This window comes from Amia ocellicauda, chromosome 1, assembly GCF_036373705.1.
Source record: "Amia ocellicauda isolate fAmiCal2 chromosome 1, fAmiCal2.hap1, whole genome shotgun sequence".
Lineage (NCBI taxonomy): Eukaryota > Metazoa > Chordata > Actinopteri > Amiiformes > Amiidae > Amia > Amia ocellicauda.
Genome location: NC_089850.1, coordinates 56,116,222 through 56,141,155, shown reverse-complemented (window position 1 = coordinate 56,141,155; position 24,934 = coordinate 56,116,222). Strand labels below are relative to the sequence as shown.

At 43.1% G+C, this 24,934-nt stretch overlaps 2 protein-coding genes across 5 annotated transcripts in view; both read right to left on the bottom strand.

The window, feature by feature from the left end:
* nrgnb (neurogranin (protein kinase C substrate, RC3) b) overlaps window positions 1-16,192 on the bottom strand; it is a 49,390-nt gene extending 33,198 nt beyond the window's left edge. Inside the window, exons 1-5 of one of the 4 annotated variants that reach the window (XM_066710045.1) lie at window positions 16,020-16,192; window positions 14,666-14,850; window positions 12,758-12,828; window positions 12,439-12,569; window positions 7,125-8,301 (exon numbers count right to left, since the gene is read on the bottom strand). In XM_066710045.1, the coding sequence (XP_066566142.1) occupies window positions 7,125-8,301; window positions 12,439-12,569; window positions 12,758-12,828; window positions 14,666-14,850; window positions 16,020-16,048 (1,593 nt within the window). In that variant the 5' untranslated portion in view covers window positions 16,049-16,192. Of the gene's footprint in view, window positions 1-7,124; window positions 8,302-12,438; window positions 12,570-12,757; window positions 12,829-14,665; window positions 14,851-15,825; window positions 15,947-16,019 lie in introns of those variants that run through there. The other 3 variants (XM_066710050.1, XM_066710059.1, XM_066710067.1) reach the window with 3 other exon arrangements.
* Window positions 16,193-16,981: 789 nt separating this feature from the next.
* LOC136758698 (leucine-rich repeat and fibronectin type III domain-containing protein 1-like protein) lies at window positions 16,982-18,020 on the bottom strand. Its single transcript, XM_066713700.1, has 3 exons — window positions 17,507-18,020; window positions 17,292-17,375; window positions 16,982-17,178 (listed from the first exon to the last, which is right to left on the bottom strand). The coding sequence occupies exons 1-3, from the start codon at window positions 17,835-17,837 to the stop codon at window positions 17,063-17,065; spliced, it is 531 nt and encodes a 176-aa protein (XP_066569797.1). The 5' UTR covers window positions 17,838-18,020; the 3' UTR covers window positions 16,982-17,062.
* Window positions 18,021-24,934: the final 6,914 nt, after the last annotated feature.

Sequence of the window (24,934 nt, the reverse complement as noted above, 5' to 3'; positions counted from 1 at the left end):
TCTATAAGGATTAACCCTACATCTTACAACATGGCAGCTAAATCAAGCCAAACTGTTCAGTTAAGTCACAGCCCATTTAATATACTGAATGGACTTGTCTCTTTGCCTAGTAATTGTTCTCAAACTGGCATTCATAAACCCAAGCACATTTATAGATGTTAATTGAAGCATTATCTTGAGTGGAGTCCTACCGTACCATGGAACAAAGGATGCTATTAAGATATCAATAATTAACTCAAGAGCTCGGATTGAACTAAAATGCTTTATGGAACTTCAATATGCAAAATAAGTACAGGTAATTCAGAAACAGTGAGATGTTACACCCAGGTTTCAGTCGTACACATCTTGACTTGAGAGCTCTTCAAACCCAGGATCAGATCAAAAATTCTCAAATGCATTCTGGGTTCACCTGGAGTTCATTCACGGAAGGACCTCCTGTAACTCAACAATTTGGCAGCTGAAGTACAACAATGTCCACGTTCACCTCATTAGGCACTGCTCAATTCGCAGAAAAAACCCAGACACAACAACGATTTGCGCGCCAGTTAAACTCAGCTCTCCTAAGCTCAAGGATCAGATCTCATCGAAGTCTAACAGGTCGTGTGTGTGGAGTTCCTTACGAAGAGGATGGATTCACATGATCTAAGCCCAACTGATCCCTCAGATCCGCACAGGACGTCCTCCTCAAGGACAGAGTCCAGTTTCCTGCCCAGTTCCTCTCCAAATTAAACTATGGGAGATACATATTCTAGTTACACTCTACACTCTCACGTGTTTCCTGCCCATGTCTAAGAAAAAGATGGTGATCACTTATGCAAACTTTTAAATGCAGTATTGTTGAATTGAAGGATTTATTCCATTACCAAGTGAACGGGGGTATGCGTCTCCCAAGAGCCCTGATGGGAGAGATGAAGTACTTTGGTGATGCTGGGTAACTCCCCCTGTGTGGAAATCACCGTGAATAGCAGCCCGCATCTCTGAAGGCCAATTAACCGGGCTTCTGTCAACATCCCAGGCAGAAGACAAATGTTAATGGATTAATGCTGGTAAATAAAGACTACAAACGCAGAAGCAATTTGCCCATTGTGTTCTGAATACAATTAATATTTTCCTCACGTTATCATTATGTAACAGAATCTGTAATTATCCTTTCCCGGCTTTGGGAAAGTTGACAGTCTTCGCTTACACGGTAGGCTGCGGGGTACACTTTCCCCGAGTGTCTTCTCCCCATCGGAACAGATCCTGCTGAATCGGTTGTAATCCACAAATGCGGAAATCAGGAATTTGATAAGAAATTCTCAGTCAAATTCCGCAATGGTTCCTTAACCTACAGAGATCTATATTGGCTGTACACGTAATTTACACTGACAATAACAAATTTAACAGTGTTCTGCTCACCACAGAGCTACAGGTTTTGGACAGTACAGAATTGAGACCCTATGAAAGTGCAGGGCAATACCATGCTAAAACAACCAGGATGAAAAAAAAACACGCAGTCCCACTGTATAGACTCCAGGATAATGTTGCTCTTCTTAGCAAATCAAATAGACCCCCATGATGAGTCAGTGAAAATATTATTTTACACAGGCTTGCCTTTTGAACACACAGGTCACAGCTGGCAGACCAGTTTCCCCGTCCACTTCATAATTAGCTAATTAACGTGTAATTACCACCCTGGCGACCGTCGCTGAGTGACACCAAATCCAGGGGGAGGGGAGAGGGGATCTCTTCACCGGTGTTTTTCCTCTTTGGAAATCAGTGTCTGTCTGTCAACCTCCAGCCCTCGTGTTCAATAATGAACATCTGAGACCTGCATTTTAACTGGATGCGTCTACTTCCCTTTTACGTTTTTGAAAACAAACTTTGCACAGTAAAACACTCACCATGAAACGGGTGCCAGGATTATAACAGCTCACAACAGCAGTATAGTACGAATTGCCTATTCGATACTTAGGGAAGTACAGAAATATTGATGTCATACTGTCAACAGTACAAGCAAAGTAATTCCAACTCTCATTTATGAAGGCGGTATTTAACCTTCTAATCAAAACAGTTCACACAGCAATACCGAAGCACTACACTGCAGAAATTAAACTCAGCGTGAGAAAGCATCATTTCCTAATGGCAAAAGTCAAGTTCATACCAATTCCACTTTCAACTTTCAGTTTTTTAGTTTTCTTTTTTGTGGCAGGTGCATAATCTATATATAAATAATTACATACATACATACATAAATAAATAAATAAATACAGAATACATCTTCCAAATATTATACACAACTGCCATCCCATTACCAAAGTCCTGTCTTTAAAGCAGCTCCTGATTCCAATTATGCTAAAGCCCAGGCCGGCTGCCCGCTGTGGATTAGGTTACCATGCAATTGGTAGTGAAATTACATGGCCATCTTCATTAATGAACTTCTATACTTACTGTAACGGGCAGATTAGAACTCAGCTAATGAAGTGCCAAAAATAATAACAATTTAATGAGAAGCACCAACAAACAAAAACAATCAATTCATTGTGTGTGTGTGTATTATGAGTGGCTTTTTCACACTATTGAGATGAAAAGCACCTGCAGAAAGAATCAGAGAGGCTTTAATTTCCCCCTCGCTAAATTCACAGCATCGAGAAAACCTCTCCCAGTTCTGCTCGAACGGAGCCACGTCCAAATATAGCTCCCCAGAGCTGATGGAAGCAGGTCACTGTAGCTGCTGCTGTACATATATCTGGAAGAGTACCTGAACAGATTTAAAGACAGTTACGCAACCACTCAGTGTCAAACCCAAACTTCTGCCATGTCCTATGCTGGTGGCTATAGCCTAATTGAGAACACCTGGAACTGTGCAAGGAAGCAATCCAAGGCTTGGCCAAGGCAGATTTAATTGCTATTTGAAAACGCGACGTTCTTGAGACATGCCACATCTGCGGTATGGCATGGTGCAGGAGGAATTGAATTATGATATGCAGTAACACTTTTCCCAGAGCAGCATTTCCCATCTTTACCAGCCTAAGGCAAACATACTAAACTTAAAATAGTGTGGCAGACCAGCACCTCCTGCTACATTATAGACTTTGAGGCAAAATTCAGCGAGAACCCTGAGCTTGGCTTCATGCACAGATGTACGATTCTGACAGGAACTTACTCATTTTCAATAATAAATGAGAAGCTTATCCTCGTTTATTACTGTATTTCTCTCGTGCTCGACTTTCCCCCAGAATTTGTGGAAAACTCTGCCCCAGAGATCTCCCACAGGAGACCTCGGACAGTGCCGAGCAGTTATGCCTGTGCGAACTGCATGTTTCATTGTAGATGCACACTAAATTCAACTATATTTAGACTTGGAAAAGCCATCCAAGGCCCGTTCCTTGTTGCTACATATTGGATAATAGTCTCGGATAACGACAGAGTCTCGGTCCATACACAGCATTTAACAAACAAGTATAAGACACAATGGAAACACAATATCTCTATCAGCTGCATAGGAATGAAAGTGTAAGATCACCATTCAAATCGAGAAAGCTCTTTCCTGACAGGACAGTTGTCTCCATCCACAGTGAGGCTTAGCTGGTCAGAGCTTGTCTTTCCGAAAGAAGAGCAAGCATTCAGATAGGTTTCCATGTCAATACTCTCCAGTGAGTCCCCCCCAACCCCCGCCGCCTCCCTCAGTCTCAAAAGGGACGACCGGCTGCAGTGTCTTAATGGAGCTATTTTAGGAAGTTGTCAATCAGGCTCCACCTGGGACAGGGAAGCCTGGGAGCCAGGAAGTTGCCTAATTGGTTACCTAGCTTTAGCGGAAAACTGGATAGGCCATGTAGCACAGCAACAGGCCTCGGGGGGGCTCTGCGAGTCGGTGTAAAACATGTTCAACTCCTTTACCAGAGTGGGGGGCGGCTCACGGGAGACGGAGAAGGAAATCTCCGGTGTTCATGCGGCACACGCAATCTTTCTCGCCACATGAGCCCTTAAAACAGTGCAGCCATGACAAATAAGCTAAGAGGGAGAACTTTAGACTATTGCTGGCGATGGCCCCACCCCACTCCTGTAGAGCCACATATGTTTTCGGTTTTCTGTTGTACCCCAGCCACACCACACTACAGCCGTTTCCATTATTGGGTGAAATTTTCAACCATGTCTTCACGGTATTCAGTAACTGTTGATTTAGAGAGTTACACAACTGCAAGGATTGGGTCTCAGGAACAGGGTTGGCCACCACAGTCCTGTAGGGACATACAGAGTCCAGAGACATCCACACACAGCCAGGCATTGTCTAAGAACTGATTAACTTTGCTCAGCTGGCCACTAGGACCAAGCTGAAGGCAGTAGAACATCTTCAAAGCAATGGTTACTTTGCTTTGAACTGTTGAGACCGTGCTCATGCAGTTCAGGACAGTAAAAAAAAAAAAAAGCCAAGATGTCATGACACATGGGTTCCCCACGAAGACAGAAAAGAAACGGGAAGCTGTGTCGAGCAGAGGAGGAAGACATTACAACCCCAGTACCCAGCACTGACGAGACGAGTGCAGGTGTACACTTCATTCAGGAACTCGACACTGAAGTCTGAGGATACTGGTAAGTACAGCTGCACATACTGTGCTGAAACTGGGCAGAGGGGAGGTGGAGGAGGAAGGGAAAAAGAGAAAAATAACACACCTGCTCTTCCCTAATTATTATACAATCATCTGTACAGAAATAGGGCATCTGCCGGCACACAGTTCACACTCAGCGTCCCACCTCAGTTAGATCGAGCACAATCGCACGTTCGCTTTAGATCACATGAGGGAACACGGGAGCAGATTCGCCCGCATGCTCGGTGCTCCAGAAATGTACCGTGCATTCTCTCGACTAACAGAAATACATCCCAGGCAAAAAAAACACTCATGGCAAGGTTACTTCCCTCCCGTAACCTATTTTTTGTCAAGTCGCCAGCAGTTTCAACCGCATGTTCTAAGACTTCTCCTGGCAGCCATGCAAAGAGTCGGGGTTTAATGGTCTGCTGTGGAGCCGATAACTACAACAGCTATTCTGCGACTGCTTCAACCACACAGTCAAATTTCCAAAACAGGACATTGTTCATACCGACGAGAAGCATTTCCTAACAGCCTTACTGTTGTCATCACAGTAGCTTCCTGGTCAGAAGACACATGCACAATTCGCTGGAAATTCTCCCTCTGTAAGCGGAATTAATTTATACACGCAATTCCTGAATGAAACCGATGACTAAACCTGAACTTTTTCTCCATTTCGCAGGGCTTTGAAAAGGCAAGGTGTCTTTCAGTGCCACGGAAAAGTCAAGCTTTTTTTGGGACCCCTTGGAGACCCTGAAAGTAGGGCCACAAAGCCATGCAGTGGATCAGCAAAATCCTTGAGACTCCCAGCTTTGCGCATCACAGCTGGTCCTTTCTTAGTTTCCGATTTAAAACAGATGGAAATTAAAAGCAGTAAGTGATAATTGTATGACTGTTTATTTGATGAGTTTCTCTCTCTTTAATTCAGGGGAGTAATCAACCAGGTGAGCTACAACGAGTCTCTTTATTTACACTCACTTTGCCAGATTGTTCAAATAAAGTAAACAACTTCCTACAGTTGTAATTTAAGTTTTAGTTTTTCAGTACAGTTTCTGATCAATTTTACGCATTTATAAGACTTGCCAACTTGCATTGTCCATTTAATGTTGACCGGTTTTTCGCATTTCCCTAAATGCTAGTTCCTTGCAGTGTTTTGTTTTAGATCATTCATTCAAAGGAAGCCCAGAAGCATTGTTTACACACCTTTGTAGCAAAACAAATGTAAAGTATATGCAAAACTGATATCGTGATATTGATGCATTTTGAGCAATGGTTCCATGATTGGTTATTGTAGCAGATCTGGAAATTCGGTTTAGAAAATAACCCTTCATCCCATGACATGTAATGTCTTTACTTTAATATTCGAATGACAAAAACAAACACACATAATACATATATAAATGCATGCAGATTACATGACAGAGACCAAGAGAAAGACAAAATAAATGCAAGCAAGAAACATTTTCAAATTGTTGGTCATTCTCAATTACCACCAAACAAACAAGGATGACCCGATTAAATAATTATACAGACACACAGATCCAGAGATTAAAGTGATTTGGTATACTTTAATTTCCACAAAACACACATTTAAAATCACGGCATTTGTTTAAAGAATTTCAGTCGGGAAAACAAACAATCCACGACAACACATACATCTTGAAAGAACAAAGACGAACACATGATTGCACATTAATAACAGCACGAGCATCATTAACACATACATGGAAATCAGTTACGGCTCGCATGGTATTCGGGAGATTAATGTGCGCTTTATAGATGTTAGAGAGAATGTAGAGGAACAAGAAAAATTATGGAGCAGCAGCTGCTTGAAACAGATGATTTTGAATTACATTTAGGGTAGATGACAATGGAAGTAAACTAAACTCTCTCTTTAGGCCTAGATTGTTAAAAAATCTATGAAACACAGGGAAAGGGATTGTAAGCAGATATTTGACGGTGGTGCAAGAGTGTTGTTGTATATTTCACGTGAATATTGGTATTTCCTACATTTTCATCAAGAAAGCTCAAATTAATAAAACCAGGACATTTTAAAGTATGCCAGAATTAACATGCATTTCTTTTTGTTACCTTTCAGATTCTGAGGTTCGATCTGACAGAATCAGACACAGCACAATCAATGTCAAGCCACGAGGAAAATTAAAGCTGCAGGTCTCGGTGCGAATGCCCAAGAGTCAAATCGGAACATTGTAATTATTTATTTCACTGAAAAGGTCACGGTTACCCCAGGAATGAGCAATTACAACAGGCTGTGTTCTGAAAGAACACTATGAAATATGCTTGACAGGTTAATGATGCCCTCACTGTCGGGTTTAATTATTATTAGTAGTAGTGGTATTATTATTAGAATAGTTTGCAGAGATGATTGTCTTTGAAATGCGGGCTCGTGATGAAGGCCTGCAGCTTTAAATACAGAAACTGAATATATACAAAGAGAAGCATATTCACATGACGGCAAACCCTAAAGGAAGTCAGAGAGGGAACTTTTTCTTATGCATCAGGCATTGGGAGAGGATATAAAAGAAATCACTCTACCGTGCGGTCGGCGCCCACTTCAGTGCTCAAGTTCTCTTCCGTTACTCCTTCAACTTCCGCCTTTTCCTGGTCTTCAGCTTCTGTGGTTTCTGCCACATCTTCTGCAGAGACCCCAGTTTCTTCCTGGGGTTTGAGCTCATCTGATTTGCCTTCGGGTGGCTTATCTGGCGACTGATCTTCCGACTTTACCCCCATGTCCTCTGGCTCCGTTTGGGCTTCCTCTGGTAGACCATGTCCTTCAGCTGGCTCATCTTCAACGTCCGATTTGGGATCTTCAGCAGGGTTCTCCTTCACCTCAGCATCGGGAAGGCCAGCTGCATCCTCTGCTTCAGATGCCTCCTCAGGTTCTCTTTCATCTCGAACGTCAGTGGCGGCTGCACTGTCCATCACTTCATCCTTTGGAGACTCGGCCTTGCACCCTTCCCGAGTCTCTTCCTTGTTCTCCAAGTTTTCATCCACGTGTGACATGTCCATTCCGGAGAGGAGGACTTCAGCACTTGATTTAGCTTCAGATAATTCCTTTCCCTCCAAAGTAGTATCAACACTATCTGCAACGTTGTCCTCGGTGCCTTCTACAGTCCCGTCTACGGATCTAATGGTTTCAGATCCATCTTTCGACTCGGGTTCTGCGACCGCTCCCTCCAAATGAGGTTCCTCAGTAGTGGAACTATCTGGGGCCTCCTCGCTTTCTTGAGTGTTCTCAGTCTCTGCACCAAACTCATCTTCACATTCCTCCAGAGCTTCATTTACGGATTTATCGTCTGCCAAGCCTTCTTCTTCATCTTCTTTTTCCACCTCTGGCTCAGAGGCAGCAGCAACATCTGACTTTCTCAGATGCTCATCTTCTCCTGGATTCCAGTCATTTGTTTGCACTTGATTTAGGCTTAGATCCCGTTCAGCTACATCGTCTTCCACCTTGCCCATTCCCTGTTCCATTTCCTCTCCATTCCCCTTCAGTTCCTCCCCACAGATATCCACATTGGCCACCCCACCATATGACACTTCACGAGAGGGTTCGAGTCTCAGCTCAGCGCTGCAGATGTCTTGGTTTGCTTCATCCTCCCCCTCTTCAACCCCCTGGATTTCTGCGTCGAGACCTCCCCCGAACATATCCAGGTGTTCAGTAAGTTCTGTAGCACAGACTTCAAGAGGTCCTTGTTCTTTAACTGATGATTTTCTGAAGAATAAGATTGAGGGGGAAAGAGTTAGCAAATACCCACGAGTCGGGTGTGTAACACGAAATAATAAATGCATTTCAAGAAGTATGTTCTAGATTTCTCGCTCTCTCATGAAGTGACATCCATCTCTTATTACCACTCTACAAAATTGACTTTCAACTACACAAAGGTCTTGTGCTGTGACATGTAAAGAATGATACCAGGTTGGTACTTTCACTCAGTCACAAAGGATTGCGAAAATGCAAGACTTTAGCTTTTCCTGACCCAAATCCAAATGCTACATAGTTGACAATACAGCTACTTTGAAATCCACATAAAATCTAATTTTACGGATATAAAAAAAAAATACCATACAGACAATGAGAGTTAATTATGGTTTGTAAGGATGAATGTCACATAGATTAATAACAGTGGAAACAAGTTATACATACACTCCTCATTTTACAGATTGGAGTTTTTGTGAGACTTTTCCTATCTTTTAACAGCAATTGCAATTACCTTTTCACTAGCAACATAACATAACAACGATGTATTGTCCAGATACTACAATGCAACAAAGTACCTTCCCTGCTGGGCTCCTGACCTTATCTTGAGTACAAAGCCTCCCATGTTTTCCATCTGTAGTTGCTTGGCCTTCAAGGAGATATTTAACTTAATACACCATCTCCCTGGTAATAAACTCTCCATACCTTCATCTACCTTGGCATTTTCATTTTTCTGCACTAATGACTGCCAGGGGGGTTTATGAAGAGGAATATAAAGCAATATAGTTTGTTTATTTGCATACAAAATATCTGGCCTTACAAAAAAAGGACACAAATAGTTTGAATCTGTAACCGGAAAGACACTGTTTCTGGAAGGTGAGATCGATAACAAGCTAAAGGCGTGGAATTGAATACATGGTACATCTTGTTTGGCTTTTGAATATGGGACTCGAGCCAGTATATCATACGCTGCGGTTGTTGTTTGAAATCCATGTTCTGGTAAAGCCTCCTCAAATCCAGTAAGGGCTATCCTTCACACTGCACTAATAACAGAGATGCAATTGTGCAGGCCTCCATTGGCACAGGTAACTCATTTTGGGGGCGATTCAGTGGCAGAGAACAGAGCTCAGAGGGCGTGAGCTGGAAAAAAGTTTACAGAACACGGACTCTTAAAGTAACTTTTAAAGAATGTGCTCTACCGAAACCGGCTGACACCACTACAAAGCCGACACACTTTTCCTTTAGGACGACTTTTGGGAGCGTTTTGCACTGGGTGAAAGAAAGGAATCACCCTTCTGTACGACCCGTCTCCCTCACACAGATGAACAATAGGTCTCTCTCTCGAGAGTTTATTTTTACTTTTCCATCACTGCACACTGTGACCCCGCCCCCATCCCCTTCCTCATCCCCACGGCTTAAATGTCAAGCGCATGCATCTAGTCTGGAAACGTATTTACACAGTGGGAACGAGAAATGGCAAGAGTTTGTGCAAGTGCCTTGACAACCTTCTTCCCCTAGAAACAATGGTGTTGTCTTACAGCTCAAGGAGTGTGTGTGTGGGGGGGGTGTCCCCGAGACATGCGTCTACAGAGCCAGCCTAATTAATACCGCTGGCGACACACCATTTCAGTGCCCACACCGGCTCGAGCCCACGCACCCGCGGCAGCACTTCGTTTGTGGTCTTGTTTCCGACCCTCACCCCGTAAGCCACTCCGGGATTAGAGTTTGATACGCTACACCGATCCGACTTCAGTGTGCCAATAACGCTCGGCTGAAAAATGAGATCTCCTGGCAGTGCAGCCCACAGAGCACCTGGAGACCCTGCGCTCCGTCTCCCTGCTTTCAAACCCGGCCCACTGTTATCACGGGCACAGCGCCGCGCAGCTCGCAGAGGATTGCCGGGTCAACAACACATTTCATTTTTATCCGTCTGCAATCCTCCTCAAGGGTATTGCGTTTTACTACCTTAACTCATCGGCTGCTGGGGCTCAGTTTTATCTCACTGTGCAATTCAGAGCTTCTAGTGAATAATAATAATAATGCCATACATATACGGATACTTTGATGGCATTTATAAGGGCTAAAAGAAGTTCAGAAGTACCACCAGGTTCACATCTGTCCCCCAAAAATAAAGTGCTGTCGAGTGTTGTCTCACTGGTACCGAAATACAGGTAGTATTGTACATGGAAATACGCACAGAAAATACTAGGAAGATGTTTTGGGGATGCATAACGAAATGACTGGAGAAATCGAACAAGGCTTTCCCGTCAGTAACTCAGCGCTCGGCCTGTTTCAACACAGCCAAGTCCCCCCCCACTTCGAGCTTTCTGCCTCTCCACCACAAAGACACGCACCCACACACCCACCGGCAGATAAATAAATAAAGACTCCACACCCACACACTGTCACCAGTTCTGATTACAGAAAGTGATAAAGCTAGCCCCGGAGAAAGAAGCCGCTGTCGGTAATTGCTTTAATATAAATATATATCTCTTTTTTGTGTCCTCTACGTGTAATCAATCATACAAATGATGCTTCAATAGTGCAGATGAAAACATGCTTTTCTTTCTTTTTTTAAATCACAGCCTTTTTTTATGCGTCTGAGAAGTGTCCTTCTATTCAAAGTTATTGTACATAAAAGAGCTTTGATAATACATATATATAAAATATAAATCATTATATGTATAAAAGTAGGAGGGAGTTATAAAGATGGTTCCAGAACTATAATAAAAAAAGCCAGCTGGGTGCAGCAAGTGTGAGACAGTACATATAAATATTAATTCCACTGCTCCCTACTGCATTTCAATAATTCATGGCACAGTGGAAAAGGAGTGGAGCTCGAGGCCCTCTAGTGTCTGCTATCCATTACCACAGGACTTCCCACACAAAGGCACTGTTATAAAGCAGAAAGTCAAAGACATGGCCGTCTAATTAGTGCTTTTACAATAGATACCGGCTTTGCTTGATTTGAAATGGAGAAGTTTGCTTTTAGGTCCAGATTAGATTGCTATTATACTCATTTTAAAACAGCCCCAACCCTGCTGGTTTTTGTTCCAGCCAAGCTCTAAATTACTTAATTGAACCCTTAATTGAATGAATAAGTACCTAAATCAGAGCCTTTTATTTTAAACAGTAGGGTTTTAAGTAAAGTATAGAATTGAATAAAGAAATTATTTAAGAACCAACTATTTTATTACACATATTAATAATTAATAATCTAAGCAGATTGTTGTCAATTAAGGGTTCAATTAAGTAATTGAGAGCTCAGTTGGAACAAAAACCAGCAGGGCAGGGGCCCCTCCAGGATCAGGATTGAGAGCCTCAGTTTTAAAAGAAGAGAGTGTTTTCATTGCATTTATTCGAATCCAGCTCAAATTTCTCTGACAAGCAAATCAATCGCTGTGGAGAACACGCGGCCGCGCACTGGAACAGCAGCCGAGAAAGTTTTATAACCACGTGCTTTGCCAGCCTTGCATAACAAGCAAAGCTGGAGGTTAGAAGGCGAGCGTCGTGCAGCCAATTCTGAGAGCGCGCAGAATTTCCCTTTAAACTTCCACCGCGTCTGTAGGTGTGCAAAGGGAGTCTCCCACGGTACACTGTCCCAGAAGGCCGATGCGGAACGCTCTCTTATGCAACGCGATCGGATTTATTCGAGGTTATTATTGCACAGAGATGTTTGCAGTCGTTGCCTCCGCCGTTTTGAGGGTTGTTGAATGATTTATGCCTATTCCCCCAGAAACTAAGAGCATGCACACAGAAACAACCTTGCCTTAAAACTGTTGCGCACTGTGAGGATTGATCACTTAAAAAATAAAAATAAAACAAATGCCCCTCTAGTATTTATACAGGCATAAGTCGAGAACAAAGTGATTAAGTATAATAACTCAATATGGTGAATGAGATGTACTTTTATTGAGCGCCTGAAATGCGAGTTGCACACAGTCCTACGAATTAGGTGGGTACAAATAAAGAAAAATCGTCTTACGAAAAATGTCACTTTTATTAATTGAACTCTGTGACTGATAGAGAGGGGGAAAATAAAAGAGTGCGTCTCTTTTCTTCCCGTTTCTTTACCCTCTAATGGCAGTGGTTGTTGTCCCTTAGCTGCCTGACCCTGGCCTGTAACTAAGGCAGAGAAAGCAGCAGACTCACTCGTTGAGGGCTGTGGTGGACGACTTGAGTCTCTTCATTTCCTGCCGGGCTGCGTAGCCTCGGAAGCCGGCCTGGATCCTCGCCGCGGCTTCGTCTTTGTCCGGGCCCTCGCTGTTATCAGTCTGATTTTCCTGTTTGGGTTTAAAACAGAAATACCTGAATAGCATATTTGAGTGCGGCATCCACAGCATTGTGCATTTCCAGGTGGGAGTCACGACCTTTACTGGCACAGTATTCACAGATTATCAACGAAGATCATCAGACACACAAATTCAGTGCCCAGTGTCAGCTTGAATTTAAATAGAAATGTCCGTTTTACCTTGAAGGCGTGGTTGTTGTAGAATCTGTCCTCCAACCTGGCACTCCACTCGGCTGGATCTATGCCACTCTCTAGAAAGAAGAAACATACAGACGGGTGACAAATTAAAGGAAAAACCCACATAAAGTGTCTCAGTAAGGTGTTGGGCACCACGAGCCCCAGAACAGCTTCAATGCTCTTGGAACAGATTCTAGTATCTGGACTCTACTGGAGGGATGAACACCATTCTTCCAAAAGATATTCCCTCATCTGGGGTTTTGATGATGGTGGTGGACAGCGCTGTCTAACACGTCGTTCCAAAATCTCCCATAGGTGTTCAATTGGGTTGAGATCTGGTGACTACGAAGGCCATAGCATATGATTCACATCATTTTCATACTCATCAAACCATTCAGTGAGCCCTCATATCCTGTGGATATGCATTGTCATCCTTGAAGAGACCACTCCCATCAGGATAGAAATGTTTCCCCATAGGATAAAGGTGATCACTCAGAATAACTTTGCAGTAGCCCTTCCCTCTGAGGGGACAAGTGGACCCAAACCATGCCAGGAAAATGCCCCCCACAGCATAACAGAGCCTCCGGACCCCCTCACTGTAGGGGTCCAGCAGTCAGGCCTGTCCCTTTCTCTTGGCGTCCCACACATGCATTCACCCACTTGTTCAGAGCACGAGCCAGCCGAGTGTCTGTGTGACTGAAGCTCCTGCCATTCGTGCCCCAAAAATGACCCCTCTTTCACAGTCACTTAGATCCTTTCCTCTTGCCATCTTGATCCAAAATCGAGGTCAAATGGGCTGCTCAGCATTTGCATACATGCCATAGAGCATGACAGGGTGTTAATTGCTTAATTGTATCATGCAGTACACCTGTTTGGAGGCATCTGCCTTCGTTATGTTCCTCCACTCAATTATTCAGGTTTTTCCTTTATTTGCAATATGAGCTATATATGCAAACTGACTATAACTGTACACACAGCCTTTACGTTGCGAAAGTCCAGAAGTAAACAAAATTTAGGGGAAAAAAATATAAAAATTCAAATGATAAGCTATTGCATTCATCCTATACACATCAAAGCACACACTCTGTGGTTTTATAACTGTGTAACAATCTGGACACTCTTACAATTACGTTTCTTGGAAAAGTAAGGCAGGACTGGATTCCAAGATCTGCTGCCAAACTCCTTCTGACAGGTTAGGTGATAATTGCTTCCTTTTCCCACTTCCTCCTCACACGGGCTCAACGGCCAGCCGAGCTCAACTGAGTCACACAGTTAGCAGCAGCACTCTGAGGAAGCGCCTCAGGTGTTCATGCGTTACTCCGGTGCGTTTAATATCACGGGTTAACTTCATACATTGTTTGTTTGCTTGATTGATTGATTTACATGTTTCCTGTTAGTTCTCAATAATGAGAAAGTGGAGGGGGGGGGAAATCACTAATGGATTAATTTACAAGGTTGTTGTTCATTGTAAAGTATCTTATCAGCACAGAGTTGTCCATTGATTTACAGGCAAATAGACCTTCCCATATGCATGTGCCCTTCTGGGTCACACTGTGAATTATGGCCCGTGTGATTTTCCGTACAGTTAAGCCACTTCTGCATTTTTTATTGTGAGACATTGCGACCATGCATTATGTCGACAGTCCTTTGTTTTCTTAAATCTGTTGTTTTGTGGTTTTGATACAAGGGTTGGTGTGTTTGAAACAAATCTGTTTCAGGCAGTGATTTCTGTGGGTTTATATGCTGAAGTATTAGGCTTGGCGAACACAAAGATTGCTTCTTAGGTCTGCATTTGTATTGTGTATCGTTTCCATCAGTGTTTGTCTGTCGTTCATGACTGTAGGCACATATGGATACCAAAGCAGCCATGTAGGACACAGATATGAAGTGAATGAATGGATGGATGGATACCTTCTCTCTCTTTGAGCAGGGACTGGAAATACGAGGCAGCAAAGCTCGGGATGTCCTTGGGCTGCTCTCTCAGGACCTCCCTGGCCAGCCCCTCCAAGATGGTATTGAATCCTCGGGGAACCCGCAGGTGGGTGTTGGAGAAAGGCACCGACATCCTGGCTTTCTGGAAAATGGAAATCCACACGCTGATATGTGGAAGGAGAGAGAGACACAGTGGGGAAAAAAGGCTTCAAATCATTAAAATACTCCATTAAAATATCTAGTCCATCACAGGAAGAGGAGGCTGCACACCAGTCACTTGTTCTTCGTTTAAACAAATGCTAATTTAAATGCTTTTTGTTATTATTGTCGTTTTGTGAATTCTACTGTATTTATTATTAGCCTATATAGTCACCTCTCATTTAGATCAGGGGTGTCAGACTCCAGTCCTGGGGGGGCGCAGTGTCTGCTGGTTTTTGATCCAACAGCAGCTCCCAATTATTTAATTAATGTCATTATTGACTCAGGTCAGGTAGGCTTATCTAAAACATTCATATTTTATTTTTATAGCCGATACCTGACAATGTGCGACTCAAAACACTGAACCCACAGAACAATTCAGGGTCTGGAGAGAGGGGTTCAATTCACCCAGTTTAATTAGAGCAATTAAGGAGCGGAGAGCTGGGCACAAACATACACACACCGCGGACGCCCAGGACTACAGTCTGACACCCCTCATTCAGATAACTGTTTTAAAAAATAAAAATTATATGCACATTTCTGAAGTGTGTAAATATTAAAGGGTTGCTGAATCTGCAACGTTGGAGAACAGATATGCGGCCCCACCTGTTGAGTGACGTCACTGGCATCAGGCAGTAATTAACCCCACTGTGCGCAGAATAAATAATACCGCTGTAATCAAACCATGTCGCCATGTCGGACAGCATTTACCCCGGGATGTTGTAGCAACTTTCTGCATCGTCGGTTACAAACTATAAAGGCACTTCAAACGCGCCTCGGCTTTAACTAATCAGATCAATTAGCGGCTCAGCTCTGCGTCCAGTCTGAGAAAAGCTGTTCACTGAACGCACTGTTATCCGCATCTGTCTGCACACACGTCGGCGGGATATAAACATGCTATATTAAAGGCTGATTTTATGAACTTATTTTCCGTCTCTTACCGTCTCGGCCGCGGCGTGCTGTGCGGGGCTGCTAAGCAACGCAAAGCTTTAGCCTCGCTACGGGAGGCGCGCAGGGACAAACTTCACACAGCGCTTCACAACGAAACGAAGAGAAAGAACGAACGCCAGAGAGGAAGATCCAGCCTGCATGCACACGTGTGATTTGGTTACATACATCAGGTTTTAAAACTCACCATCTTTTACCCGCCCATTTGAAAACCATGCGATTGAGGCCGATGTGGTAGGCTGTTTAATTAGAATGTTGTGTTGTTATTAAAACTCTAATTTCCCCATACAGAACGCGTCGGGAACCTTGTTTAATGAAATCGACGATGGGGTCTTGGAGACACCATTTACAGCTGGGGCTGTGCTGATTGACGGTGGGAATGAATGCGGACTGCGACAGTTTTAAATTGGGATTCTGGTGACGTCATGTGATGTTGGAAATGGGAGGATTTTATTGTATTAAAGTGTGCTTCAGGAAATGTCGCACCTGAGAGGCAGCTGCGCAGGGAGACAGTACTGCAAGCGCTGCGTAGTGTGATATACTGTAGTGCAGTGTAGCACTGTTGAATCTACTGTATTATCATTCCTGCTGACATGCACATCTTTTTCCTACAGTCACACTACACACATGCTTCATACGACTGCTAATAACCTACTTACTGAATACTATCACTCATGTATTCTACTCCTAACATACTTTCTACTACTTCTTACATTAAAAACATACAATATCACTAATATTAACCTAAATACTATCATACAAAATAACACATTTGCAAATATTCAATAATATATCGTGAATATAGTACTGTCACATACCAAGCATCTTCAAATACTTGTAATACAAGTTATGATGATGTTTATTATTATTATTATTATTATTATTATTATTATTATTATTATTATATAGATTAATACATAGATGGAGGCTGGGTATGAGTGTTACATTTTACATGTTCCTATTTTAGTCCCCTTTATGTTCTGCAGGTCTTTATTATTGTTCCGCAAAAGTTTTTAAAAAGCAGGAAATTCTTCATTTTTTTAATGCAAAAATTGATAAAGAAACACTTTATTAATTTGACTGATGCCTTAAAAGGCAGATTAAATTCAGGAAAAGGTGCAGTAGTTATGGAATATTTACAGGATTTTAACAATTGTAACACTTTCTTGATGAAAGAAACACTCTTGAATGTGTATTGATTTCCCAAAGCCTCGTCAACAATAGGTCCTGCTACAACTGTGTTGCGGTCAGTGAAGGAGTACTCTTGACCGGCCCATGTTGTGGAAGATTGTCTGTTTCCAGGGTTTCATTTTCCTCTGCGTTAATGAAGATGGACTGGAAATGATCTGTTGAAAAGGGGAGGAAACAGCTGATGAAAATTAAAAAACAGGGTAAATATAGTATAAATGATTAGACACTACTTTCATTGTAGTAAAATGACCATTGAAACTTCACTTACCTTTGCAAAATCTGCTGTAGAGCAGTAAAGATGACACAATTATCACAAACAATGGGTATGTGACCAATCTAACCGCAAGAGTACCTAAATGCAGGGGAAATTAAGTCACAGTGAGTTCAGCGTGGTTGTGTCTTTTAAAGGAAGAAGATCAGGGATGTCACACTTGCTTTCCTTCTAAAATGAAACACACTTTGAAAAACAGGAGCAAAGCTTACTTTCTGGGTTGACGTCGATGCGGATTTTCATTTTTTCGGACCCGTAGTCATTGGTGGCGCTGCACTCGTACATCCCCTCATCCCTCTCCTGCACCGGGTTCAGGGTGAGGGTCGCATTGCTGTTGGATGCATTTGACAGCATGGTGCCCCCGGGGTTTAACCACTTGACCACGGACTCCGGTTGGCTCTCCACCACACACTGCAGCTCCAGGTAGGACCCTGGGGGGGTGTAGATCCTACGTCTGGACAGGACCCGGGGCTTATCCTGATCAGATGAACGGTGATACAGCGTTTGGTTCGTGGGAGCATCTACAACCAACACGAGAGACATCGACCGAGGCTGTGTTAGGATTCAGGAATCGGAGAACCGCTGAAGACCAGGATTAATACAACTTCACCATATTGTCACGATTGTTTTGTGGTCGCCATTTTGTTATAATTAACACAAACATTAGCATTGTATTTACACATGAGAAGGAAAAAAAGGCAGTGCTTATTGTCCGTTAACCAAATTGAAAATGACAGCCAGGCATTAAGTACCGATTACTATTGTAGTTTTCAGAAGTGGATACTTGTATCCTTTAGCATAAAGCATTACTGACACAAGTTTCTCTTCCCCAGAAATGCTTTAAAACATTAATGCAGCGCCGACCACTGTTTAAAATTCCACTTCGCAATCTCAGAGGTAAATAAGTGCAATATACAGTACTGTGCATAAGATTTAGGCAGGTGTGAAAAAAATGCTGTAAAGTAAGAATGCTGTCCTGGTCCCCTAGCACTCCCCCTCTATCCCCACTAGGGGCCGCCATTTCCCTGACTTCTCCCTGGCATCACTCAAAGAGGAGCTCTGCTCGGTCCATGTTAACAGCAAAGTTTTGTCAGTTCTTCCTGCATCACCAAGCCTGATTCATTGTTCTCCTGAATCCTTGTTCTCCTGATTCCTTGTTCTCCCTAGCTTTTTCTGTCTCTCTCTCTCTCAGTCCTGTGTCTCTGTCTCTCTCGCTTCCAATCCTCCCTCTTTTGCTCTCAGTCCTGTCTTTGTTTCTCTCTCTATCTCTCTCTCTCTCACTCCCTGTCCTAGTCCTGTCTCTCCCTTGACCACCTGGATCTCGACCATAGCCTGTGACCTCGACCATGTCCTTGATTTGTCCTTGGTTCCTGTCTGCCCATTGTATGAGTGCTGCACCTGGGTCCTTACTCCTATGCCCTGCGGTCCTCCCCAGAGAGACCGTGACAAATGCTTTCAAAAATAGACATGTTAATAGATTATTAACAAATTAACAAAATGCAAAATGAGTGAACAGAAGAAAAATCTATATCAAATCCATATTTGGTGTGACCACCCATTACCTTCAAAACAGCATCAATTCTTCTAGGTACACTTGCACTTGCACGCAGTTTTTGAAGGAACTTGGCAGGTAGGTTGGCCCAAACATCTTGGAGAACTAACCACAGGTCTTCTGTGGATTTAGGCAGCCTCAGTTGCTTCTCTCTCTTCATGTAATCCCAGGCAGACTCGATGATGTTGAGATCAGGGCTCCGTGGGGGCCGTACCATCACTTCCAGGACTCCATGTTCTTCTTTACACTGAAGATAGTTCTTAATGACATTTGCTATATGTTTGGGGTCGTTGTCATGCTGCAAAATAAATTTGGAGCCAATCAGATGCCTCCCTGATGGTATTGCATGATGGATAAGTATCTGCCTGTACTTCTTAGCATTGAGGGGAACATTAATTCTGGCCAAATCTCCAGCTCCATTTGCAGAAATGCAGCCCCAGACTTGCAAGGAATCTCCACCATGCTTCATTGTTGCCTGCAGACACTCATTCGTGTACCGCTCTCCAGCCCTTCGGTGAACAAAATGCCTTCTGCTACAGCCAGATATTTCACATTTTGACTCATCAGTCCAGAGCACCTGCTGCCATTTTTCTGCACCCCGGTTCCTGTGTTTTTCATGCATAGCTGAGTCGCTTGGCCTTGTTTCCACGTCAGAGATATGGCTTTTCAGTTAATGACTGTGTTTCAACCTACATATTGAATTGATGATCATTAGCACCTGTTTGGTATAATTGTTTAATCACACACCTGACTATATGCCTACAAAATCCCTGACTTTGTGCAAGTGAACATAGGAACATCAGAAAGTTTACAAATGAGAGGAGGCCATTCGCCCCATCGTGCTCGTTTGGTGTCCATTAATAACTAAGTGATCCAAGGATCCTATCCAGTCTGTTTTTGAATGTTCCCAAACTGTCTCTTCAGCCACATCGCTGGGGAGTTTGTTCAGATTGTGACGCCTCTCTGTGTGAAGAAGTGTCTCCTGTTTTCTGTCTTGAATGCCTTGAAGCCCAATTTCCATTTGTGTCCCCGGGTGCGTGTGTCCCTGCTGATCTGGAAAAGCTCCTCTGGTTTGATGTGGTCGATGCCTTTCGTGATTTTGAAGACTTGAATCAAGTCCCCATGTAGTCTCCTCTGTTCCAGGGTGAAAAGGTTCAGGTCTCTCAGTATCTCAGTAGGACATTCCCTTCAGACCTGGAATAAGTCTGGTTGCTCTCCTCTGAACTGCCTCTAGAGCAGCGATATCTTTCTTGAAGTGTGGAGCCCAGAACTGTCCACAGTATCCAGATGAGCTCTAACTAGTGCATTGTACAGTCTGAACATCACTGCCCTTGTTCTCAATTCTACACTTTTGACAATATACCCTAGCATTGTGTTTGCCTTTTTTATTGCTTCCCACATTGTTTGGATGGAGAAAGTGAGGAGTCCACATAGACTCCTAGGTCTTTCTTTCATCTAGTTCTATCCCTCCCATAGTGTAATTATAGTGGACATTTTTGTTACCTGCCTGTAATACCTTGCACTTGTCCATATTGAATTGCATAGAGCAAGAGTCCGCTGCTGCTGCCCTCAGTGGTAAGCATGTGAGCAGGCTCTCGTGTTCCGCTGTGTATATAGTTAATTTCTCAACACGGTAGAGCTCATGTTGCCCTGCGTTAGCCGGTCTGACTTGCAGGCATCGACTGCTCCTGTGTTCCATGGGTGGCGCATGAGTTTGTTCCTGCGATCCATGGTGTATGTAGTTTGTTTGTATGAAATCTAAGTTGTCAGCACAGTGGAGCGCTTCCACTCTGTACTATTAAGTTGAGTAGGATGCTCCTGTGCCGCACGACAGCAGCATGAAGGTCTTGCTGTCACACAATATGTATATTGTATATGGTTGTTCAGCCCGGCTACTCTGTTGACTACTACTCTGTGGCCCTGTTCCTATTGGATCAGGGGTCCACTGCCATGATATGCGCAAAGGCTGCAAAAGTTGCTTGATTGCCAGTGCCAGATATTGTGCAAGTAGATACGGCCTCGCTCCTAGCTGCACTAGTAGAGCAGTTGGCCTTGCTGTTGTAAGCGGAGGGCAAGAGTATTAACCTCTGTAGTCCTGCTTTGTATATGCTGATTCTAGACAGTTTCCTAGTAAAGCGTTGCTCAGGTGCAGCCCTACGGGGCCCCTGAGGTTACTGTCTGGAATTGTTGCCGAGGCCCCTAGCGGTCGCCTCAGGGCAGGCTCCCTTATCAGCTCACTGCCTCCTCCCTTGTGACGGTTTTGTTATACAGTAACCCCTCCCTCTTGGGCAGTGCTTACGACTTGAAAGATAACAATAGGTTGCGAATGCAACCCCGGTTATCTGAAAAAGGAAGCACTGCCCAAGGGTTGTAAGGTCACACGGTAGTCCTGCTCCCAGCAAAAGAGGACGAACCTGCGCAGACGTCACGTTTTATAGAACAGGAAGTGGAAGGGACCTGTTCTGAGTGACGAGCGCAGGAGCCAATGGCAGCTTTGATAGAGTGATGTTTCGATTGGGTTCCTACGGAAGTGCGCAGAAACCCCTCCCCCCAGGCAGTGCTTCCTTTTTCAGATAACTGGAACAGGCGTTGTTTCTTTAGGATACGCCTGAGTGTCCTAATTCTTATTATATATATATATATATATATATATATATATATATATATATATATATACACTCACCTAAAGGTTTATTAGGAACACCATACTAATACTGTGTTTGACCCCCTTTTGCCTTCAGAACTGCCTTAATTCTACGTGGCATTGATTCAACAAGGTGCTGAAAGCATTCTTTAGAAATGTTGGCCCATAATGATAGGATAGCAGCTTGCATTTGATGGAGATTTGTGGGATGCACATCCAGGGCACGAAGCTCCCGTTCCACCACATCCCAAAGATGCTCTATTGGGTTGAGATCTGGTGACTGTGGGGGCCAGTTTAGTACAGTGAACTCATTGTCATGTTCAAGAAACCAATTTGAAATGATTCGACCTTTGTGACATGGTGCATTATCCTGCTGGAAGTAGCCATCAGAGGATGGGTACATGGTGGTCATAAAGGGATGGACATGGTCAGAAACAATGCTCAGGTAGGCCGTGGCATTTAAACGATGCCCAATTGGCACTAAGGGGCCTAAAGTGTGCCAAGAAAACATCCCCCACACCATTACACCACCACCACCAGCCTGCACAGTGGTAACAAGGCATGATGGATCCATGTTCTCATTCTGTTTACGCCTAATTCTGACTCTACCATCTGAATGTCTCAACAGAAATCGAGACTCATCAGACCAGGCAACATTTTTCCAGTCTTCAACTGTCCAATTTTGGTGAGCTTGTGCAAATTGTAGCCTCTTTTTCCTATTTGTAGTGGAGATGAGAGGTACCCGGTGGGGTCTTCTGCTGTTGTAGCCCATCCGCCTCAAGGTTGTACGTGTTGTGGCTTCACAAATGCTTTGCTGCATACCTCGGTTGTAATGAGTGGTTATTTCAGTCATAGTTGCTCTTCTATCAGCTTGAATCAGTCGGCCCATTCTCCTCTGACCTCTAGCATCAACAAGGCATTTTCGCCCACAGGACTGCCGCATACTGGATGTTTTTCCCTTTTCACACCATTCTTTGTAAACCCTAGAACTGGTTGTGCGTGAAAATCCCAGTAACTGAGCAGATTGTGAAATACTCAGACCGGCCCGTCTGGCACCAACATCCATGCCACGCTCAAAATTGCTTAAATCACCTTTCTTTCCCATTCAGACATTCAGTTTGGAGTTCAGGAGATTGTCTTGACCAGGACCACACCCCTAAATGCATTGAAGCAACTGCCATGTGATTGGTTGATTAGAAAATTGCATTAATGAGAAATTGAACAGGTGTTCTTAATAATCCTTTAGGTGAGTGTATATATATATATATATATTATATATATACATAACAAAATAAATAACAAAATAATTAAATAAAATCCGAAATAAATAAATCTATAAATAAATAGTTAAAAAGGAAATAAAATATAAATGTATCGATTTATTTACTTTTTAACTATTTATTAATAGATTTACTTATTTATTTCATATTTTATTTCCTATTTATTTATTTTATATTTTAATTTTGGCACGGATTACCCTTCATAGCTTATTGCCGAAGCGATGGTGCAAAGCACACTACAATCTTTTATGTTTATTATGAGAGTAAAGAAATATATTTTTCTTCATTCTGAAACTGTGGTGGGACAAATTAAACTGTGGAAGTTAAGTTAATTAATGAGAAATTGCACCAGTTCTGATTACAGAATGTGATAAAGCTAGCCCCGGAGAAAGCAGGCGCTGTCAGTAATTGGTTTAATATAAATATATGTCAATTTTTTTTTGTCCTCTACGTGTAATCAGTCATACAAATGATCCTTCAATAGTGCAGATGAAAACATGCTTTTCTTTCTTTTTTTAAATCACAGCCTTTTTTGTGCGTCTGAGAAGTGTCCTTCTATTCAAAGTTATTGTACATAAAAGAGCTTTGATAATACATATATATAAAATATAAATCATTATATGTATAAAAGTAGGAGGGAGCTATAAAGATGGTTCCAGAACTATAATAAAAAAAGCCAGTTGGGTGCAGCAAGTGTGAGACAGTACATATAAATATTAATTCCACTGCTCCCTACTGCATGGCACAGTGGAAAAGGAGTGGAGCTCGAGGCCCTCTAGTGTCTGCTATCCATTACCACAGGACTTCCCACACAAAGGCACTGTTATAAAGCAGAAAGTCACAAAGACATGGCCGTCTAATTAGTGCTTTTACAATAGATACCGGCTTTGCTTGATTTGAAACAGAGAAGTTTGCTTTTAGGTCCAGATTTTAAAACAGCCCCAACCCTGCTGGTTTTTGTTCCAGCCGAGCTCTCAATTATTTAATTGACAAATTGAAGGAAAAAACAACATAAAGTGTCTCAGTAAGGTGTTGGGCATCAAGAACCGCCAGAACAGCTTCAATGCTCTAGGCACAGATTCTAGTCTCTGGTCTCTACTGGAGGGATGGACACCATTCTTCCAAAACATGTTCCCTCATTTGGGGTTTGATGATGATGGTGGAGAGTGCTGTCTAACACGTCGGTCCAGAATCTCCCATAGGTGTTAAACTGGGTTGAGATCTGGTGACTGTGAAGGTCATAACATATGATTCACATCATTTTCATTATCATCACACCATTCAGTGAGCCCTCGTGCCCTGTGGATGGGGCATTGTCATCCTGGAAGAGACCACTCCCATCAGGATAGAAAAGTGTCACCATAGGATACAGGTGATCACTCAGAATAACTTTGTCATGATTTGCAGTGACCCTCCCCTCTAAGGGGACGAGTGGACCCAAACCATGCCAGGAAAATGCCCTCCACAGCATAACAGAGCCTCTGGACCCCCTCACTGTAGGGGTCCAGCAGTCAGGCCTGTCCCGTTCTCTTGGCGTCCCACACATGCATTCACCCACTTGTCCAGAACACGAGCCAGTTGAGCGTCTGTGTGACTGAAGCTCCTGCCATCCGTGCCCCAATAATGACCCCTCTTTCACAGTCACTTAGATCCTTTCCTCTTGCCATCTTGATCCAAAATCGAGGTCAACTGGGCTGCTCAACATTGTTATACACGCCACATGTTTCCTGTTAGTTCTCAAAAATGAAAAAGGGGGGGGGGGGAATCACTAATGGATTAATTTACAAGGTTGTTGTTCATTGTTAAGTATCTTATCAGCACAGAGTTGTCCATTGATTTACAGGCAAACCTTCCCATATGCATGTGCCCTTCTGGGTCACACTGTGAATTATGGCCCGTGTGATTTTCCGTACAGTTAAGCCACTTCTGCATTTTTTATTGTGAGAGACATTGCGACCATGCATTATGACGACAGTCCTTTGTTTTCTTAAATCTGCTGTTGCGGTTTTGATACAAGGGTTGGTGTGTTTGAAACAAATCTGTTTCAGGCAGTGATTTCTGTGGGTTTATATGCTGAAGTATTAGGCTTTGCGAACACAAAGATTGCTTCTTAGGTCTGCATTTGTATTGTGTATTGTTTCCATCAGTGTTTGTCTGTCGTTCA